General features: G+C 40.1%; 1 protein-coding gene across 4 annotated transcripts in view; it reads right to left on the bottom strand.

Annotated features, from left to right (window-relative positions):
- The window catches only part of TMEM117 (transmembrane protein 117), a 239,251-nt gene that overhangs the window by 203,484 nt on the left and 12,120 nt on the right, over window positions 1–23,647 (bottom strand). The window contains exons 1-2 of one of the 4 annotated variants that reach the window (XM_030480480.1): window positions 22,653–22,730; window positions 19,537–19,841 (exon numbers count right to left, since the gene is read on the bottom strand). In XM_030480480.1, coding sequence (XP_030336340.1) covers window positions 19,537–19,813 — 277 coding nt within the window. In that variant the 5' untranslated portion in view covers window positions 19,814–19,841; window positions 22,653–22,730. Of the gene's footprint in view, window positions 1–12,137; window positions 12,245–19,536; window positions 19,842–22,205; window positions 22,349–22,652; window positions 22,731–23,647 lie in introns of those variants that run through there. The other 3 variants (XM_030480478.1, XM_030480481.1, XM_030480479.1) reach the window with 3 other exon arrangements.

Below are 23,647 nucleotides of genomic sequence, written 5' to 3'. Positions count from 1 at the left end.
ACTGTTACATGAAATGAAGAACCAGGTCCTGATAATCTGAAACACTTTATGTGTGTTTAATTGTGTAGCAAACACGCAGAATCTTGTAGCAAAATTGCATGCCTATATTCTGTTCAAGGGAGTTATGTACTCGCTGCATTGTAAGTGCTGCTTTTTCCCTTTGATAATTTCTTTCAATTTCTCTTATTTTAAAAGAAAAATATTCACCTTCTTTTTATCACCCATGAATTGTCTACTGGCAACATGACAGGGTTATTAACAATGTATTGGCTTCCTTAAGGAAGAGAGCTTTTTAATCCATGAATGTGTAACCATCAGCAATTACCTATAATATAGATGTAGTTACATCTCAGACTGATACAGAAACAATGTTAATGGCATTTAGTGGCAAAAGTGCTCCCAGCACGAAAAAGGATAAAACAGGAGAGATTAGTGTTGAAGCTCTGGGCTAAATGAGTTTATTGCACCCACCAGATTGCACCCAAGGTTGTAAACAGTAAGCTATTTCCAAAATCAAACACTTGCTATTTTTATCTTTCAATCTATCTTTAAAGGTACAGATATGCTGTTTCTTTCCCCTTTCTCCACCTAAGTATTGCTTTTCAGCCAGTTACTTTGTCTGTGTTCATGCTGGGTAAAATTCAATGTGAAATCAAAATACATTTTCTGGACACAAAATTAAACATGAAAACTCACTGCAGTCCTGGGCTAGAAAAGATAACTTCACACCTCTGGGAAGCAGAGATTCTCAGGTTCTACCTACCAGGACTTCTATTATGTGAGCTTTTTCAAGAGAGACAACAACTTAGACGATCAGCTTTTGTAATTTTTCTAGACATTTTCTAGACAGTTGTTTATCTGTTCAGACAGGTAATTTTATTGTTGCTGTACAGTATCTACTATATAGATGTTAATATTACTACTACATATTAAGCAAATATCATTAGAAAGATCTGTTGTTGCTGATAAGGAAAGAAGCATTCAACTCAGAAGAAACTGTAAAAACATTATTAAAGTCACTTCCTGATTTTGGAAAAAAATTGAACTTCTTCCTCCTGAAGTGCTGCCTTTATAACAACTATGTGAGCACTTGTGCTTGCAAGTACCCAAAGTCGGCAAAATGAAACTAAAAATTTCAATTAAAGATTGGATTGAAAGCCTCCAGTGAGCTCAAGACAAACACAGTAATTAAAAACTGTTCTGCTTCACAGATAACCCTTCTACAACTCATATGTAATGCCTTTGCATTAATGCAGATGGCAGAGATTCTCCAGGAAAGTCTAGTATTTCTCTGCCTGTGTTTCTGTACATAAAAGAAAGACTAAGGCAACAGTAAGGAAATGCTTGAAAGTCAATGTGAGAGTCTGATTCCAAAAAAAAAGCTTGAGAGAAATTTAATTATGGTCAGGTAATCAGAACATAAAACGTATTTAACTGAACAAGAATGACCTTTATATTCTCAGCGTGACTGAGCTATACTATATATTCACATGGAAAAATGCAAAAATAGATGCTTTTTATCTTCTGTTAGCATCACCCTACCAAAGAGCTGCATGGTCCAGGGAGCAATGCCAGCAACTGCCATCATGGGCCTGGGAGAGTATCGAGGAGTGCTTACTGTGCTGCACCAGTGACCAGGGAAGAACCAGGGAAGCAAACAGGCTTTTGCAGGGAAGAATCCAGATCTCAGCCAACTCAGAAGATTAAAATTGCCATGAAATGTATGTATCCAGACAAAACTGATTTCTGCTGCATATCCTTTGATCCTTCCTGACCCCAAAAATATAAGCAAGAAATACAGGCAGCATGTATGGTAGTCCTGCTCTAAATTCTTTGCTGGGGACAAGCAGGAGCAAGGTGAAGGCTGCTCTAGTACACTTCTGTAGCGCTGAGTCAGGTGGATCGGTTCACTGTTCCGGGTTCGCCTGCAGAACAAGGGACAAACTATTTCGACTCTGAAACTCTAGTAAAATCCCTTTTATTTTTCTATCAATAAAGCCATCTACTACAGAGGTCCCCAGGTACTCACACACATAAGAGAAAAAGGCGAAGAAGAAGCAAAGAAACCACCTTATTCTTCTGAAAAGACTATTCCAAATGAAACCCAAATAATGAACAGAAGGGAAAAAAGAAGACAGAGGCATTCCTACAAAAAGTATCTGTGTCACAGTGCCTCTGTCGCCTGTTCTCCTGGCCTGGGCATCTCACACAACATGCTTTGTGCTGGGCTGAGTCTAAAGGTGCTGGGTAATCTTCAGAAGTTATCTTCAGAACACAAAACTAATGAAAAATCCTTCCCTCTTTCACCTTCAGCCCATAATATTCAGCTGTGAATACACGCCAGTAGCTGACAAGGCTTCCAGACATTTGTTTTCCTGTTCGTAAGTGATTCTATAATCAATTAAACACACTTTTTAAAGTGGTTTTGTTCAACTAGGCTGAACTAATGCTAATGTTGTCCTGACTGAAATCAAAGGTTTTCTACAAAATAAGTGTTAAAAGGCACAAGACATCTGTTCATATTTACCTGGTCATATTTTTATTTGGAAATAAATGCTCCTAAAATGTTTTATTATAATGTTCTCCAGATAGAATGACATAAACAAATAAAGTTAAATAAGTTCATTCCATTTTGCTACAATAAGTGAACAATAAACTAAACAGCTAAAAGCCAAAGTCAACATCTACTACGACAAGAATGTTGCAGTACTGGTTTTCTCACAGATCTTTGTTTGGATTAAATCTGAGGCAATTAAATGCCCAACCGTTATGAGTTTGAAAACATTATTGAATGTTGTAATAATGTATTAGCCTACAAAACTGACTGGAAGCTATGGGTAGCTTTCATGTCCCATATCTCAAGTCTGAGATATTACAGTGATGGACATCTTTCTAATAGACTAGATGAATACAAAGTAGACCATGGCCTGAAAGATTTGACTGTTTATGAATGTGCTCAGCAAAATAACTTTCTCATTTACTACTCTAAATTCAGCACTGTTTTATAAGAAAAAATTGTTAAAACAAAAACCTCTACATTAAAGAGAGAAATTCTGCTACAAATGTCCCAAAGCTGCTTTCTAAGGAAAGCCATCTTTATGCATCCACTATTCTCCATTTGTCTTTGTAATACCTTTATCTCACAAACTACCTTCTCACACTTACTAAGATATGAGCTTACCTTTTTTAAATAAAAATGTTCAAATGTTCCTGAAAGTTTGGTTTTCTCTTCAATATACATAAATGAATATATTCTAATATAAAAGTTTTTATTTTCCACACCTCAGAAACACCTCACTTGACAGAAAGCTATGACAAACAGTACCACAAGGTAGTTAAAATAGTTCACCTTTGTAGACTGCTTTCATCAATGGAAACCAAAGCTCTTTAAGCAGAATTAAAAATACGCCTAGACTGATTCTACAACTGGAGGAACCACGGCAGAGGCAGGTAACGTGGCTAAGTCCACCATTTGCCTTGCAGGGAAACGTAGCTTCTCCGCTCCTGCCTTAAAGAAACCTCTGAGTCTCAGGGCTGCCAAGTCTCCCCACAATGCGCCTGGAGCCTGCAGTCAAAGGTGATAGGGTGTGCTGGCCCCTGTGCAAGGACCTACCACCTCTGTAGCCCCCAAGCTCTCTTTTCAGACCTTCTCCCAACTTACCATTTACTGGCTCTATCTCTTGGTCTTCACATGACTCAGCATGGATGGGACTTCCTCCAGCTGGGAAAGGTGAACCTTACTCAGGGAGCACTGCAGTTCTCCACTTTTGCGGTCTAAGGTAAAATGCAGCCTAATGCCACAAAACGTCATAGCCAAGGTCTCAGCTACTGACCTAGGTAGAAAAGTGATGTCCTCGCAAAGTACATCATGTGCTAGGGCAACAGGAACCTCAGATCTCTGGTTTCCCACCAGCCCAGCCAACACTGGTCAGAAGACCAACATTAGCATTCAGGCATCATTCCACCAGGCTTCTTGTGCAGCCTGTGTTATCTGATTTTGCTAGTCTCAAGGGCCTGGTGTGAACTAAAAACTGCAGGTGAGCAAATGCAGTGAAATGTATAGCACCTTGCCTTCCCCTAAATTGCCACATGGCCTTTAAAGATTGCTTGCTATTTGTCAAAGAAAAAAGAATAGAAATACAAATATTCATGGTAACGCACATTCATCTTTTAATACAAAAACAAGAAGAGGAAGATGGACTTTCCTGCTGCAAGGAAAGGGCTGACATTTTCTGTCAGGCAACCGAGAGCAGGGTGGTAATGGTCAGTGCCATCTGCTGCACTGAATGTTGCAGGGGATTCATAAAGGCACCACATCTCCCTCTTTGCTTTGCATTAATGTCATTACTATTACCTAGATGCAATAACCCAAGCGGCTGTTGTGAAAAAGCTGTAAAACGCATATCATGTGGGAAGACTTAAAGCTATGCCAGAATTACAGTGTGTAGGCAGGCTTAATTCTGAATTTTTCTGCATCTGTCGATTTCCATTATAGAGATTTAACATTTCACTTTAATTATAGACTTTACTCTTACCAATGTTATTACTTGAGGTTTAGACAATTCTGCTGATGCAGTTAAAAGGAAACCTGTAAAAGTAGATATTGATTTCCTATAATGTTTTAGAATATTTTTTAGTTTGGAAGCAACTGAAAACCCTGCGTTAGCAATAGAAAATGCTAACGCATTTGTTCTTGAGGTGTAGAACTTTAAATTCTATGTGACTGTACCCCAGGTTCTAAAATGAATGTGAAAAAAAAATTCTCTCTTTAGATGTCCTCACTGTGTAACAAAAGAAAAGTCAATTAGAGGGCACATAGGTATTAATTATATTTTTGCACTCTTTATCCTTGAAGAATTTTTATCATTTTTAAGAAATCTGTGGGGTTTTTTAACTGACAGGCTATAAAAGTAATTTCATGATCCTCCTCCTTTTTTAATTTTAGAGCTACAATGTTTCATCATCTTAAATGTAGTGCCTATAGAAACTACATTTTCCTTCTCTGAATTCATTGGAATCCAAATTTCACATTAGGTTCAAGAAGCATAGCAGTAATTATATCCCATATAATGCTGAGGATGAACTCTGAAGGGCAGTGCTGTAATCTCTGGTTTTCAAATCCAATTTAGTGATACTCGGCAATGAATTGTCAGAACAATGATTTCTTTCCTTTTATTTCCCCACACTGTTTATTCTTTTCTCCTGAAATTGCACTGAAACTGACTCGCTAGCTTATTTTTAACAGCATATAGAGTTGCTCACAATCTATCTACCCCACAGCTTTTGAAAATAAACATTTGTAAAGCATTTTTTATTCAGAAAACAACATTTTGTCATCATCCATCTAGAAGTATCTACTAGTTTGCAAATGGTCATTCTGGTGAGTAGTCCAAACACACTATTGTTGCACAGTAAATTGCAAACCTGATTGTACTATAAACACATAAAAATATACACAGAGTTGAAAATGTGTATATGTAAATAGTTCAATATTTTTAAATACTAGAAAATATGCAGAATAAACCATTAGACTGATTTGAATGAGCAATGCGCTTTTAGACCAAACACATGAAGTGGAGTTTGATAGAAAACAACTGTCTTTTTGTTGTGCCGCCCACAACTAACTCCAGTGCTGAACTGGAACTCAGAAGAGATTTAGATTTGGTCACACGCTTTGCCAGAGATTTGCTACAGGACTAAGGCAACCAATGCTGCCTTTGGGACTCAATGCAGGGAACGTAAGGGTTACTACTGAGCATGTATGTTGCGCCATCAAAGACTGGCACAGAGCAAGAGAGAAATAGCTTTACATTTCCTCAAGACAAAAAAGCAATCACTTGGTCAGTCAAATACAGGAGATAGCAGGTGTTCTAACAAAAAGAATGTGTGTCTCAAAGGAAGTGAAACAATGCTCATTTTAATTAAAAAATGATCTAGACTTTCTCCTGGTCAAGAACAGAGTATGCTATTTTCTGTCTAGACCCCCTCAGCAGATGCGCGCTCACATGCAGGAGGTTCCCTCTCTCCAGTTCTAATCAGAGACGTAAGGTCTGCAGAAAAAAATAAACCCCGACCAGTGACAGCTTTCTAATTTAATCTCAGTATGTACAGGTTAAGTATGTGTTTTGTTTTATTTCTTGTCTTCAATAACTATTTACAACTATGCTGTCTGCTTTGGACATTGTGACTAAATCTTACAGTGCGCAAACAGGAACCCCAGGGGTTACAAAGCGTGTCTGAAATTCCAGTGCACAAGACAAGTGGAGAACTGATGCTCCGGGATCAAGAGGAAGTATATTCCAGTGACTAGCAAGTCAGCTGTCTAGCCTACAATGAAATACGGAGGTACACACTTGGACCTGAATATTTTCTGACTTCGTGGGAAATTATTGTTTCATAAGCTATATAATTCTCAACTAGCATCTGTATATACATCCGGATAGACACTTGTCTGAGCACCAAAAAGGGATACAATTAGCTGTTTTAATTTTTCCAAACATATATGTTTTCTACTCAGGTTTGGTTTTAAATTATCAACATAATCATAAAAATAGTGTACAGAAATATTTGTTACTATTCTTCATCTAGCATATTTACATCTCCTTATTTAGTGAAAATAACTGTTTAACTAGTTGCCATATTCACTCAATACCACTAGAAGGTGCTCCTCTGTTGAAAGATAATTATTTCTGTCTGAATTGCTTCTCAAAGCTAATTTTCCTCTGATAACTGTGGTTCTGGCCAGTTGTTTACACAGACTGTAATTGCAACAACTGCCCCTGCTTTACAACAGCAGGACCTCATATGCCATAACCATTACCACAGCATGAGAATAACAGATCTGTTATTGCTCATTTTCTTGACAGATCAGAATCCTAGCTGAGCAGGACTTCCTTTTTGCTGGAAGATGAGGCACGGAAACTGTGCTGGAGCTGACACATTGTGAAGAGCCACAGTTTCTGTAAGTTTAGGAATCATAGAATCTCTTAGGCTGTAAAAGACGTTTAAGACCATCGAGTCCAACCATAAACCTAACAATACCAAACCCATTCCTGGAGTAACTTAGGGCAGAATACATCCCTACAGAGTCACTGGCATGGCTGTCTGAAGTTTGAAGGCAGAATGCAATACTAAAAAAGCTGTAAGACGACCATACAAACATAAGCATATGATTGACACCAATTCCACACCAGCAGTATCAGGCCATCAAACCACATCTGGAAATCCAAGGATCAATAATTCATATTTCATACACAACCTTATATGAGCCTCAACCAAGTTAAGATTTAGTTTGATATGCAGAAAGGCATTCTGCTAACCTCTGGGTTAGCTTACAGAGACTGCCTCTGTAAGCTCTTTGCATATACAATAAAAACCTTAACTGAGAGCTGAAATAATTGCAGATTTTCTAATAAAAAGCTTCAGCCTGCACAATTTCTGAAGAGTTTTGTGTCGTCCAGGATTGGGTAAGATTTTGAAAAGAAAAGGGGAAATGAGGATGGACTAAGCTAAGGTGTGATTCTGACTCTTTCAGCTGTAAACTTTGGACAAAGTCTAGAAGGGACCACTAATGTCTGGGCATACTTTGAGAGCCCAGATTTCACCAGCTCCTTTAGCTCAGCCAACAGTGACTAGAAGGGACATTTTCGCTGCAAGAGAAATTAAAAAGAAATTAAGTCACCATGCAGTTCAAACTGTTTAAACCATTAAAATCTAAGGTCAGCCCCCAGCGAGAAGTCTCCTCCTGGTAAGGAGACATACACGTGGCCTTTCCCAAACTTCAGTATCACAAGGGAAGCAAGCACAGAATAATCGTCCATGGAAGCACTTTGCAAAAGCTGTTGCAAGAGGCAAGCTAACTAAGCTTAGAAGCTACTCAAATAGGTTTTGAATCACCACACTGATCTGAATGATCAAAATTGAAACAATCAAAGGAGAAAGGTGCTGGTGAACTGTTTGGAACTAAAGCCTGTTCTATTATGCACCTCTATATGTTACTTTGGCAAAAGGCTGTTCTCTGGAAAGCCTGTCTGATGCTACTACAGAAAAGCATTCCACCTCTAAAGGTGCATCTGTCCAACTTTCAGATGGATGACAGTTTACATATTTCATGATCTAGGAGAAAGAGAAATAATAAAGACATGTCCATGGTATGGCTTTCAGGTCCAGAATGCTTTATGTGCAGCATGACAGTCCACTGCATTTTAATCTTCAAATAGCCAAAAAAGTGCTCGCCATCCTGAGACACTAGTGTCTTACAAGGAACAGACACAGAAAACAGTACATGGCACTTGTTTCCTTGAGGTTATGGAGCATTTTCTCAGTTTTGCTGCTCAGTATTTCTAGCTCTTTCAGAGAAAGATTTTTCCCTCTCAGAGTAAGGAATTCAAATGTCTTCACTCATTTTGAAGTTGCATTTATTTTATGAATATTTGTTAGACTATATTCAGTACATCTTACATGTATTGAAAAATAACCATAAATTTTGTCTCAACGCATTCAGAATGGTCACAAAATATCCAGAGACTCCTTGAGAGATCTAGTTACAAAAGTTCAATTTCAAATAATATGAATTATTCAGGCACAAAATGAATAGTGCCTTTCATAGTGGCAAAGACACCTAAGAGACACTGACATACTTAGGAATACACATGTTCTTCCTGCTCTGAAGAAGCAGTCTTTGAAGGACTTCACCTTTTCATAGTATAACACACAAGGAAACAGCTTGAACAGGCTTAACTTACTTCCCTCAACCAGACAAAATAGTGTAAAATGGCTTTATGTCTTGTGAGGTATAAGGTTTGTAACTATAAAAATGAAAACTGGATAGATCTCAATGTAAGTAACGTGAAAATTCCTAAGTTTTGCTCTTTAATGTAATTGTATCAGCTGTCAATCTGATTTCCAGGGCACTACCCACAGGAAAAGGTGAGTGAATAACCTATTCTCTGCAGCAAATGGAGTAACTGTTCCAGGGTAAAAGTCCTGTCTGGAGTAGCTGATCTACCCAGAAGAATTTGTACAGTATCAGTTGAAACGAAATACAAATGTATGAATTACTGCCAGAGGACACAATACCAAATCAGAATTTTGCAGCACATGACCACATGTCATGCTGTATGCATGTGCAGCTGTATGACACCACCATGACATTTGAGACAAAAAGGATTTTGGCTCTGTAGAGTTCATGGGTGTTGGTAGAGTACTGAGGTTAAGACTTTTTCAGGTACGTTGCAGGCCAACCTTGTGCAGGCAGCACTGCTGCAGTGCGCCCCTCTTAGACCCCCTTAGACCCCAACTCTCAAGAGACCACTGACACCTGCATTTCTTCTGGTGTGTGTCACTAACATGACAATCAGAAACAGAGTCTTAAGAGAAGTTTCGGGTTTTATCTGCAGCCTCAGAGATGGAAATCTGTAGATATCCCCCAGAAAGTAGTACTCCTTGAAAGTTTTACTCTTTGAATTTATATAGGTCATACAGAAGTGACCTCTAATTTAGATAAACATTGCTACACCTTTGGCTGCCACAGTGAGGAGGTGCATGAGAAGCAAGCATGGCCCCAAACCATTACTTCAAAGTAATCTAATCTGGTACATATCAAGAAGAACATCAAGCAAAGTGGAAGGCATGGAGAAAACTATTTGCCAAGACTTTACATTTCAATTTGCTGTATGAAGATGATACAAAATTGAATACTGTGTTAAGCCCTGAATTCCCCAGGCCAGGAACTCCACAGAAGCTCCACATAAAATGCTAGTTTTCTGTTTCTCCTTCACTTCCCATACATCCAGCACATTATACCGTCAAGAGTGAATTAGGATCCATATTTTTTGTCACTTACATCTATGACTGTAGATTACCAACAGAGCTGGCATATTTGTGGGTTTTTGTTAATTAAAGCTGGGATTTCTTGATTTTTGGCCTTGTTCCTTTTTCTTAAGTAAACTAAAACTTGGTATTGTTGCTGCTGTCTCTCTAGGAACATTTCCCTCTATCCTGTCTCATCTCCGTAAGTCCTACCTGCCACAGTTCTCATTTTCATTATTTGTTTAGCATGTCTGACTTTGGTTGAATCTTGTACAGATTTAGTTTCTCCTTTGCTTTAAGATTAAATGAAGGTGTACTTCTTAGTAGACACACATCACATCAGTGTCATAGAAACAGAAAACATTATTTAGCATGCGTGTAAGTGAGCCTACAAAGCCCTAAGCAGTTGTCCGCTTTGAAAGATCATACCCCAGTGCTGCAGATGAAAGATGAATTTAAGGCATTTATAAGACAGGAAGACCTCAGCAGAAGAATCTTCCTCTTTTCAACAACAGTTTGCTTTTAATTTATTTTTTTCCTGGACTTCAGGCAAATGGCCAAACCTAACGAATTTCTCAGTATCTTAACAGAAGTAGGGGAATGAAGGAGTTGGTAAATTTGCGGGTTTGTGAGTATATGTGAAAATTTGAGAAGGGTTTGCTTCTTAGAACAGGGAGGCAGGAACAAAGACTGCTGCTAACTACAACCTTTATTATTTGTCTTCAAAATGACTGTCAAAGGCATCTAAAAATAGGCATATTTTTGTCTGAATTCTGAACAAATTGTTGGGGGTTGGGGAACTATTCTGGAAGTTATCAGTACAATCTTTACTATTCCTATACCTACCTCGGCATCCACAGTGTGCCACTGTTAGATACTGAGCCAGAAGCATCACTGGTTTAACCCATAAAGCTTATAATATTTTAACATCTTATAAATCATAATAATAAATAGTTGATAATCATCGCATCTAAACCAGGTACTTTACTATAACTTAGTCAATGGTCAATTTGAATATGCCAAAGATATTAATTTTACATCATTCCAGGTGATTGATATATGCATCTATCACTGTAGATAAGGCAATGTGCAAAACATGAAAACATGGTTGCAGCTTGTCACTTTTAACTCTCGTCTTAACAAATTATTTTTCTACCTCTTTATTTGGATATCTAATTTAAGAAATCTTAAATTCCTGCTTTGCTGAGCTTAAGGGAGGACACCAGTTTAAACATGTTAAATGTTTTGGGGTATTTATATCAAACAGGAAAACAGTGTTTTTCTAATTAGCATTGCCATCATTAAAATACCATTATAGCCACTGTTAAATTATCATCAGCATTTTTACTTGGAAGTCTTGCTCCCAAACACCTATGTAGTTACCTGCTCCTAGGCTGTGCCTCAGAGATTGGGCTGCTGCACACACAAAGTGAAAGTCAGTTCTAATAAGGCCTTTATAATGGCACTGAGGAACCATACTGGTGCTTGGGCAATAACAAGTGGGGCTATTTGTGGATTACATGTTAAAGCATTCCTAAAAGGTAGGTATGTGATACATGGTGGAATTGCCTTTGCTTTAGACTAAAAGGCAGCTGTCTCTGGAATGAACCGTGGTAGGTGGGTACGAACATCTCACCTTACTTTGAGTTGGAAAGGACCTTAAGGATCATCTAGTTCCAATCCCCCTGTCATAGGCAGGGACATCTTCCACTAGACCAGGTTGCTCAGAGCCCTGTCCAACCTGGCCTTAAACACTGCCAGGGATAGGGCAGCCTCAACTTCTCTTGGCAACCTGGTCCAGTATCTCATCACCCCCATATTAAAGAACTTCTTTCTGATATCTAATCTAAGTCCTGTCACTAGCTGTCCTTGTAATAAGTCCCTCTCCATACTTCTTGTAGGCCCCCTTTAGGGGCTGGAAGGCTGCCAGAAGGTCTCCCTAGAGCCTTCTCCAGGTTGAACAACCCCAGCTCTCTCAGCCTGTCTTCACAGGAGAGGTGCTTCAGCCCTCTGAGCATCTTTATGACCCTCCTCTGGACTCATATGAACAGGCCCACAACCTTCTTATGTTTGGGGCTCCAGAGCTGGTTGCAGTACTGCAGGTGTCAAATGCTATGCATAAGTTCAGGTAGATGTCTTCAGCTGCTCTTCCCTTATCTACCAATGCTGTAATCCTATCATATAAGGCCGCCAGATTTGTCAGGCATGAAATGGAAATTATAATGCTTTATCTGAACAAAGCTTTGAGAAAATTTGGATTAAAAGTCTTTTGTTTGTAAAAGCTTCACATGATCATTGCTTCTCACAATGAGTTACTCAACACTTACTGTTCACGTCTGAGTTCATCTTGCCCTGAGGCTCTGCTGCTAGGTCTACCCAGACGCCCAGTCTGCCCTGGAAGACTCCTTTCCCACCACGAGGCACCATGGAGAGTCTGAAAAGGCAAAAAAAAGTCTCCGCTGTTCCTGCCATCCCCTGGCAGAAGCTACGTAGTGGGGAAATGGGTACTGCCCCTTCTCACAAAAATAAAGAACAAAGCAGAAAAGTCTGTTTTCCAGCATCTGAAATGAGATTATGTGCTTTGCCTGTCTCAGGAATCACATTTAGTAATATTGTGTCACTGTCCCACCTATATTGTAGGGAATAATTACTGACCCCTCCTCCTCAGAAGTCACTCTGGTTAGTGAGTACATTTACCATTTTTTATTACTCTTCCCATGTGTAAAATATCTGTAAGAAATGTATAAACCACACTTAGTATTTGCTGAATAGTTCATAAATCCTGATAACGTATTTAAAGTTTTTTTAAAGCACAGAATATTGGTGGAGGGTTTTTTTAATTTGAAATTTTTCAAAAAAAAAAAAGAAATCTAACTTTCTAAGACAGACTCACAGGCTGACTTGGAATCCCAGCAGAATCACACAAAAAGAAATGGTATGTCAAGGACCTTCATGCCACTCTGACAGCATAAGGGGACCTTTGAAAGGACACAGCATGACCAAGGGGATCACATTCTCTTTGGGACTCTCCATGGGGCACACGGCAAGGTGTTTCTCCACACTAACATCCTCTCTATCTGCTTGCTGTATGGAATAAGGATAGAAGAAAACTTGCCCCTGCATTAAGTTGCACCTGCACTATGCCCATCAGGCTGCTTCTGCTAGGAATAAGCTCACTTCTATTTCTGGAAATTGGGGAACGGAGACATATTATTCCTGTAAGTGGCAGGCATCATTCCAAACTCACTTCCAGTCTCACATGGAAAGAAAAATCTGAAAGTCACGTCAAAAAGATCAAAACACAGAGCTGACACATCAATATGAAGTAGCAATGAACTTTTTTTTATTTTTCAGTCAGTGGATGCTAAACATTCCCTAAAGCCTTCCCATTATGGATAATCTGACACATGTAGCAATTCTCACAGTCTCATGCTGCTGGTTGGGGAATGGGGTATGCACCTCCAGTACAGTCAAAGCTTTCACTGAAGAGAGAATAATTTTTGTAGATACTGCCTGTACCTCTTCAATTAAACTCTATAATTTACTACCCAGAGGTAATATGGTACAAGACTGATTCCACAACTAACACTAAGAGCAGAGAACAGCAGTCTTCTCACTGAACCTGAAGAGCGGAAGCACTAAGATGTTACAGCTCTTCTAAAAAAAACAAGAGTAAAAGAAGAAATTAGGAGGACACTTGCATGCTTTTCATTTATATTTGAAAGGTCACTTGTGGCCTCCCTCATGAATGATGTAAAGTTTATTTTAAACTGACATCTTAATTACTGGCAATGAGCCAGAGCCGGAATCTGATGAGGCTGCACTCATTCAGTAGCTGGCTGCGAGCTTCTCCCTTTTTATGTTTTTTTGTTGATGATTCTGGCTCTCAGAAATGCTTGCTCACAGTCATTTGTGCGTTATTATTAGAAAACTGTTAGCTTGGCCCCTTGGCACACATTTTGTAGGACCAAAATTATCTTATTGTATTGCTTCAACATTTAACTGGAAACAAAAGAGGTAAATTGACTGTGAAGCTATCACAGTAGACCTTGAAAGCCTTCAACAGCATTAACTTGATCACTGTTACTGAAATTCCTACTGAACAGGCTCTTGAAGAAAGTTGGGGTTTCTTTTTGCCAGCTATCACATTAGTTGCTTTCTATTAGGCTGAAGTCATCAACAGAAAAGAAATAGCAGGAACAAAGTTGCTGGGTATTAAGTGACAGATCCTATTGTAATGTAAGATTCAGAGCTGGCAACAGAAAAGAATATTCTCTATCAATCAGGTTATAATTTTATGCAAGTATTACATCCATCACTTGTTCCTACAGATGGTGGCACAACTGTTCATATAACTACTATCAAACAAGAACGGGAAACAATCTGGCTGAAAAACAACCATACAAAAATCTTATCACATCTTTTGGGGGTTTGTTTTATTTTTCAGGTTTGGGTTGGTTTTCTTTTCCAAAACAGAGCACATTTGGTTCATTAGCTCTTGCTAATGAAAGTGATATGCCACAGCAATACTAGCAGCAATACCACAGCCCAGATTTTATGTTAACATGACCCCTAATATATCAGGATACTAATTAGTCATATATGTACTTCTGTACGAATCTATCCTATGCCTGTTACCCACCTGACAGATACACTCTTCTTACGTAGTGCACAATCATCTTGACTAAATCCCATTCTGGCCAATTTCCTCTTGCAATCTGCATGCATTGATTGCTTCAGTTGCTAGACACTTTAACTTCCAGCATAAAATCAGACACTGAGAAGTCTGTTTATAATAGGTTTTCAATATCTTTTAAAGCCTTTCACATAAGATGTTTGATAAAAAAAAAGAAAACAGGTCCTCAGTGGGTGTTTTGTTTCAAACTGTCTATCATGAAATTGCTCCCAGCGTGGCACTACTGTCCATTAAAAAATTCGCAACATTAGTGTGTACCCACAACTCAGTGCAATTCTTATAATGACTGCTTTATTTATTCACTCCAGTATCTGTGAAGCTCAGATTATCATTTAATTCTAAGCAAACTGCTAACTGTGAACATTTGTAAGAGAGCAGCCCATTAAATTCAACATCTCTAATTTGCTTGAAGTATTATGATGATTTCCCTGTTTTAAAAAATATGGCTTTAGTTCTATATATCTTGTTTTCCATAACTTGTTATAACACATTAAGTATTTAGTTTCCATCCCCATCATTTGAAAGAAACTTACAAATATAAACCTAGGCATACTCACTGGCAATTGAATAAAATCCAGTCTCTGGAAGAACAGGCTTTTGATCAGATTTTAACACGTCTTTATAATCACTTAGAATCAGAGAAATGGGGAGGTAGACACATGCACATTTTGCAGTAAGCATGCTTTAAACTGATGTATTTAATATGCAGCATAAGATAGATTATTACACATGGAAAGCAGTCAAAGCTAAGACACTGGACTAAAAAAAATTAAGACGTTATTTTTCCAAGTACACTGCCCAATACATACTGCTATAAGTCTATTCAAATGAAAGATGATTTTAAATGCATATGATTGATTGATCATATTTATATACATTGATGCAAAAGGCACAGCCTGAACTTTGGGCCAAAAACCTCCCACTCAACTCAGAATTTGGGCCTGAGGTTGGAGTACAGAAATGCAACAGTACATACGTTGAGAACATGCCGATAAAAACATACAATTTCTACACACTAAACACTGTTATTTTCCAGACAGTGCCCCAGAGAAATATGAAAAATGTGCAAGACCTTATTCAAGGATTTTTTTTAAGTAGGGATTTAAGATTTAAATGCATTTTCTGAATGCCAAGTATCATCAAATGGGGTCAGTTTGTAAGCTCTTTCACTATTCTTAAAGCAGAAAATAAAAACCAAGAAATCTCTAAGTGAGCAAAACAAATTACCACTTTTCCTGCCTCAAGTAACTCCTTCATGCAGAACAAAAAATAACAGGGATATATATATCTTTACTTTTTATTTCCCCAAACTTCCAATATTCATCTATGACCTTTCGTTTTCCATTGCAAAATGAAAAGCATGGCAAACACAATACCTAACAAAATAGAATATATGCTTAGTGATGAATCAAAAAAAATGAAGTGGATAATAGCCAAAAGACAATTTTAAAATACCATTTGTTCTGACCATATGCCATAAAGGCATAAAGAATGTACTAGATAAAGGCTGTTTTCCTTCGAATTATTTGTCACGGGAGATGTTTATCAAATGAAGTAAGTTATTTCTTGACTGAAGAGCAAGAAATGGAATTGTTTTCTAATCTTCTTTTAAGTCATGAGCAGTGCCTTGAAGGAGTCCCTGAAGAGGTTACTGTTCAAGGGTTGCACTGAACCTTATCAACAGAAAACATCCCACCATGTCCTCTAGTTGAGATCTTTACTTCTCAACAATATAGTTTACCTGCTCCCTTATCATAAACTCAGAGAGATGAAGCCTAAATAATGTCTTCAGCACCCTTCTCCTTCCACTTTTAGAAACACAACATACTTGAACTTATTTCTATTATTTTTATAGTTCATGATGGTCATGGCTGTCAGAGAGCGGCTGTCACAGATGGTAAACTGTATTAAGACATAGTCCTAGCTACACTACTTTTCTAGTTCATAGGCAAACTCAGCTGCAAGAAACACAGAAGACAGGACAATAGAACAAGAAGGGCATAGAGAAAGAAAATCCTTTTCACTCCTCTTCATCTGAAGTGAGATGTGCAGGCTAATCCTTTTCAATATTTCAATTTGCAGCCTTCACTGTGAGCCAAGATCTGACAGGGGAAGATTGACTGGTGCTATTTGGTTACCTGACTGCAGGAAGTTATACACAGGACACAAGAAACAACCAGTCACAATTTCCTCTACAAACAGAATTTAGCAGAGAAAAAATAAATAAATGAACAAGGATTAAAAATAGAATGGTTCCAAGCAATTATACATGAAAAAATAAAGGATTAAATAGAAAAAAGAAAAAAAAAAAATACAGAAGCAGCAGCTACTTAGAAAGATAGACTAGGGAAATTAGAAACAATAACAAGTGAATTCACAAAGTGCTTGATGCCAGAAGATCCAGAGGGCATATTCAATGAGGATCTCAATAAAATGAGGGATTTCTAGGCAATGAAGATATTAAAATAGTCACAAATAACTGGCAGAAAAGATTTCAGCATGGGCTGTATAAATCTTCTGGAGATCCAAAGAGACACTCAAGTTGTAAACCCACATCATCATCTCATCAATGCAATTGCTATCCACACTAGCTAGTTTACAGCTAGTATGGCCACATCAATCAGCAATACAGTCAGCTCTTCAGTCACACAGACTGCCATCTGCTTGCAGTGTATCACAAGCAACAGCATATTTCCACTGACACACTGTGTGGGTGCAGTCCCACAGCACTCGAGCCAATACAAGGTAGGGCTGCCATGGCCCCCAGCTATCTTGGCGGCACAGTCCTTGGCCGTTGCATTGGCATTGGCACTCAAGTGATCACATCAGTTCAAGGAGCTGCTGTAGATGACAGAAGCAGCAATTGGTTTTCCATGGGATCAGCTGCCTGAGCTGGCTCGCTGCTCTGTCACATTAACAACAGCACTGGCTCGAGAGAGGCACCAAAACGACGTGGCTGGGGTTAGGACAGGAAGACTGGCAGATCTACATTGGCTCAAATTGTTGTGAAACTCAATATGCAGCAACTAGCCTCCAATCAGTTTGTATCTACACCCAGACTGGTCACCCAGAACACAACCATAAATATCTATAAGGCAGCACTGCAATCAGAGGGAGGAATCTCTTGCCTGTAAGCTTTCTCCCAATGCTGATCCCATCTGTGTGCTGCCACAAATATCGGTATGATCAGAGATATGATCCTCTCTGAAATAAAAGATGGGTACCGCTAATGTGGGTAAGTTCCCTATCCTGTTTCACTGAACAACTGCACAAAAGTATGAAGCAGCAGACACTGAAGGTTGGGCAGACCTTCTCCTTCTGGCAGTAACGCTGATTCAAGCTGCTTTAAAATTTATGTTAAGCTACATCCTCTCTATGATAGACACTTACAAATCCAGAAGGAGTTATCATAATAACCTACTTAGATAAAAGATAGATAGAGAATTACTCGTCAGACTAGGACATATTCCCCAAAAGAAAAATGTACATGTCTTGATGAAGCCACATCCTATAACAACTTGTTCCACTGATTGTCCAGCCTTTCAGTTAAAAAAAACCCAAAAGTGCTGGCTATTTGCCACTTCCAGGCACTGGACCTTGCAATACACTTGCCAGACTGAAGGCTCTGTCCTTCAAGTCAAATCTGAGCAAATCACCCTCTAATCTTCCCTTTATCTTCTCAATCTCTCGCTATAGGGCTTATTTTTCAATTTTACAATCAGTTTCATTACTTTTCCCTGATCTTTTCCAATCTAACAAAATAATTCCTCAAATGTGGACACCAGAATGGAAAATGTTATTGAAACAGTGCTGGTTCCAGAGCCAAGGAAATAAGGTAAAATGTCCTCTTTATCGGGACATTCTACATTTACCATTACATTATGCTAAAATGTCCACCAAATAGCGATTGAGATGCTCAACTATTTTTCAGAATAAGTAAGTTCTTCAAGAGAAGTCTGTATGACGAGAAGTCTCTTAATGTGGCTTTGCTTGTTCGTTCCTTGACGTAACAGCTTTACATTTGATTTATTGAAACAATAGTGGCTCGCTCTCTATCTTAATAGAACAAGACAGACCAAGGAAATAGCCTATCACTCATGTGCTTTGAGGTGTTCCAGTAACCATCCATCCTGCAGTACTACCAGCATAAGAATATAGGACCAGTCTATCTAGACCAGCAATGACACACCTAGAATCAGATGTTTCAAAGAACGATGAAGCTGGTGGGAGTGAAGTAATCCTTTCCATGATTTCTACTTATCTCTAAAACTTAGATGCAGCCTTGAGCCCTCAGATGCAACATTTTCTACATTCACTACATGACTCAGTTAAGACAATGATTGATTATTTTTTACCTCTATATGCTTACATCTAAGTTCTCAGTCTCAGAATCTAATTCAGGGTCATTCCATTCCTTTCAGTCAGTCCATGTCCAGTAAGTTCCCCAGTTTAGTCACCTGCTGTATACAAAAGTATTTACTCACATGTTTTTTTCTCATTTCCTACCTTTCCATTTCACTGACTCACTCTTGTACTACAAGACAGACAGGTTCTGCTTCTCTAGAATTCCTGTTTTCACATGGGAAGCTCTACAGCACAGCTCTGCCAATACTAATAGGCTCTGCTTCCACTTAACGTGACTTTTGACAATACACAGTGTCACTGTCGCAAGGAACAATGCCTTTTCTGCACATTGCTGAGAAAATTTAATCATGAGATTTAAAAATCTGTCTGAAGATGCAAAGATGTATTTTTATAGTACTGAAAACCACTGACCTCTCAAGTATTTAAAACATGCCAGCTTTCACTATTTTTAGTCTTTTTGACTGAAATCATTGTAAATTACGCTCATAAGTAGACATGGCATTAACTTCTACGATGATGTAAGCTTTGATGTACTGAGTTCTATATAGCTCTAAAGAGTTGAAGCGATTAATAGCAAAGCTTACAAAATTGCAATAAGTAGAAAGCTAAAGGGAGAAGTCTGAAAGCCATTATCGAGAAGTCAGTAGGTGCATCATGTAACTTACCAAACAGGCGCTGATGGAAGAGAAATTTCCCAGCTATCAGTCCTGTGAGAATGGCAAGCAGCCACAGAAACACCTTCAAAAATCTCCAGCCTCCTCCTTCAGGGTATTTATTTGTTACAAAGGAGAAACAATTACCAACAACAATAACATTGGCTTCTGTCTGACTGTGAGATACTGGGTCCTCCGCAAATATTAAGAAGTTAAAGAAGATCACTAAGTAAGCCACAACTAAGCGAGACCACGGGTGCTGGAAGTAGTAGCGGAAGTCTTTATCCATCCTCAGATACTGCAGAACTGTTCTTTGCCTGCATGTAAAAATACAAATGCACAATGTTATACAGACCCAGAATTCTTAGAGCTCAGCAGATACCTGCACATTACAAAAAACACGTCACTGTAACCTTGTCATCGTTTATTTTTAACACTTCAGACTTGACTAGCAATGAAAGTTTCAATCAAAAATACTGTTAGAGCCAGTTACAGAAAAAATGAAATTCCTGACCATTCCAATGTAAAAACAACAAACAAACATATATACCTTATAGCACAGGACTTTTAGTCTCAAACATTACTATACTACCTCTCTAACATTACAACTCCATAACGAGGCATGAAAATACAGCTTGTAAGAATGTGACAGGGTACATGAAACTCAAGAGTGCCTTTCCAGCCACATTGCAAAAAATACAACACAGATTTCAAAAATCATAGAATCACAGAATGGTTTGGGTTGGAAGGGACCTTAAAGATCATCTAGTTCCAACCCCCCTGCCATGGGCAGGGACACCTTCCACTAGACCAGGTTGCTCAAAGCCCTGTCCAACCTGGCCTTGAACACTGCCAGGGATGGGGCTGCCAGAGTTTCTCTGGGCAACCTGTGCCAGAGCCTCACCACTCTCACAGTAAAGGACTTCTTCCTAATAACTAATCTAAATCTATCCTCCTCTATTTAAAGGCATTCCCCCCTGTCGTATCACTACTTGTCCTTGTAAACAAGTCCCTCTCCAGATTTCTTGGTAGGCCCCCTTTAGGTATTGGAAGACTGAAGGCTCTAAGGTCTCCCCAGAGCCTTTTGTTCATGCTAAGCCTAAAGTGAATCATTCTCCTAATAGAAGAAGGGTGGAACAAGCCCCCAAATCCAGTCAGGTTTTCTGCTGCCTCATCTCCTAGAAGCTTACAAGCATATATCCCAGGAACATCGGAAACTTGTGGTTATATGAAGGAATAACATGATGGAAAAGTTGCTAGAATTAATCCTTGCGGGTCAGGCAAGTCTGTGGAAATTTTCCATTGGCTTCAGGGCGTACACCTGTAATTAAGCATGTTTTCAAAACCGGAAGGTAAGAGTACCCTGAGCACAGGCTGTTTTGTAGGAATACAAAAAACGTATTTTGAAACTTGCCTACTTATGAAGTACTGCTATGGAAAAATGCAGCTGAGCATGGCAAATGTTTCAGTTCTTGGCCATTTGGTTTCTTTTACTTTTATTCACAATCAATTAGTTGTTTCATCCTGTTGAACCACTTTATATGCACAAAGATACAAGGCCTTTGTGTCGTGGAACACCGCAGCTATTCAAGGGACACAGAGTGCAGGAATAAATTAAAAAAAAAAAAAAGAGTATCTAATAATATTGCTTGTTTGTTACTGCATGATCCTCGAAGGATACAGTGTACTTAACTGAACGCTACAGATTTTTGCAAATGTCATATGCCCTGCAGGAGGAAAAAACCCAAACCCAAATCGCAGCAAGACCTAAAAAACCCAATCAATTACTCATCCCTTCTGGGACTTCTGACTAAGTATCACTTTGCAAACTTACAAACGGCTTGAATTACATCTCGCTTTAGGTAGTCCCTTCAAAATTATTTAACTCTATAATCTGATTTAGATTTCTAAAATTACAAGGAATCCTGTACCCATTAAATCAAAAAGATAAAATAACCTCCCAGCAGACTCCGAAAACTCATTCCGTAAATAGTAAAAATTAATCATGTCTCATTACGTATAAATTACACATGATAAAAAAAGACAGTTAAAAAGTTGGCACAAGGGACTGTCAGCCGTTTGAAAACTTCATGAATAAAATGTTTTAAAGCAAGAGTCATTGGTCCAGCAGCCTAAGAAAATACCACTTTGGGGAGAGTAAACTGCCTTTAGAGCCATAAGGATGCCCCAAATGTTCTCCCTTATTCTTGCCAATGGGAAAGAAAAAGTTAGGGTATTTCCTTATGTGTATGAACTATCTTAAAGCCCAAATGGAGATAAACAACTATATGTCCTGATAGTTTTGGCAGCTGCCGGATACCCGAGAGTTATTAGACACCCAACTGAAGACGCAGCTTCCTAGGAAGCGTTTTATAGCATAAGCAGCCAATATTTGCAATAGCAGCAGCACCAAATCGCTAATAAAAAGCCAGCTCTTGACTACCTCCACACCAAAAATGCGGGTACCGAGAAAGCCGCGCACCACATGCCCATCTCAACCTGTTAAATCGACCCAGTTCCCCTTGCCCCCGGCGCAGACCCGGGGACCTGCGTCCGCGCTACCCCTCGCAGCTGCCGCCGCCGCCCCGCCGGGGCACAGGGCCACGGGCCCCGCAGCGCCGCCGGGCCGGTGCTGCCCGCCCGCTGCTCGATGCCCGCCGCCCGCCGTCCGCCTCACTCACCGCGACGGGGGATCCGGCGCCACGGGCGCGGTGCTGGTGCGACGCGGCTCCGTGCTTGCCGTGGTGCGGCTCCCAGCAGCGGGCGATCCCGCTCCGCTGCGCGCCGGCGCCCGCCCGCAGCTGCCCGCGGCCGGCACGGCCCCCCCAGCCCCTCGGGCGCTGACAGCGGCGCTGGCGCTGCCGCGGCGTCCCGCCCCCCGGCCGCCGCGGGGAGGGAGCGGCTGCGGCGGCTGCGGCGGCTGTGCCCTGCCCCTCCCGTCCGCGCCGCTCCGCGCCGCTCCGCTCCCGGGCGCGGATGAGCGCCGGGGAAGGAAGCGCGGCACCGCCGGCCCCGGCAGTGCCGCAGCCGCGGCGGCAGCGTCCCGGCGCCCCTGCTCGTCCTTCCCCCGGAGCCTGCCAGCTAGGACCCGAAACGTGCGCGGTATTCCCGCGGGTGGCTTTACTCACCCTGGAAAATGGTGGCCTGGGAGCCACGGGGGCTTATCCAGCCAGGGGAGGTGAGCGAAACCGGAGCGACACTCAGCTCCCACCGGTCGAACTTGGGTAAATTAGCGGTAGAAAATTACAAATACGGTAAATATGGGGTCAAATCTGGAGATGTAGTACCCCAAAGCAAAAGCACAGGGTTGGCAATAATAGATCACTCACGAAGATTTCAGAAAACCCTCCGGTTTGAGAGGTCTATATCCCTTCTGCTTACATAGGAGGGGAATATCACAAGGCCATGGCCAGTCGCCAGAGTGCACGCACTGTCGGTATTGTCACTGCACTGGGAAAAACGCCTCCGTGCAGCCTGACAGAGTTGTTGACATTGCACTTCAGCCGAATTGTCAACCAAAGCCTTTTTATGTGGGATGTGGTCCCTAGTGCCAGTGTGCTGGTATTGCTGACATCCCTGGAAAACGTTTACAGGATGCTCTTAGCATTGCATTATGACTGTCTCTTAATGCAATATCTGCTAGTTCTCGTCATTGCTAAAGATAATAGGTGAAATAAACTAAGTTGCCAGACATCCCCATGGCAGGGGCGTTGGAACTAGACCAGCACAATCAGAACAAGCACCAGATGAAGACTTGTGAACCACTTCTGTACTGATGGCAATATAGTTTTATGTATTTTTTGTAAATAACTGGATTGAAGGTATCTCACATAATCACATTATCTTCCTCAGTGGAATAACCTGTGAGACCCTCAATTTTAGGTAGAAAGATGCAACATTCAGTATTTAACACTACCCACCCCACCCCCCAGCTATCTTTACACTAAGCAGAAAATTAAAATATTCAGAGAGAAAAAATCATCATGTGCAATGAGAGAGTATAGGAATCCAGTGTACAGCACTGCCTGTTCATGCAACAGTTCTGTGTGCACCGCCACGCTTGCAGAGCTCAGTCTCCTTCTGTTCAACAAATGAGAATTCACAGAGAAGGAGGCAGCACCCA

Source organism: Strigops habroptila, chromosome 3, assembly GCF_004027225.2.
Source record: "Strigops habroptila isolate Jane chromosome 3, bStrHab1.2.pri, whole genome shotgun sequence".
In the NCBI taxonomy this organism is placed as follows: Eukaryota; Metazoa; Chordata; class Aves; order Psittaciformes; family Psittacidae; genus Strigops; species Strigops habroptila.
This window is presented reverse-complemented; position numbering and strand designations above follow the sequence as displayed.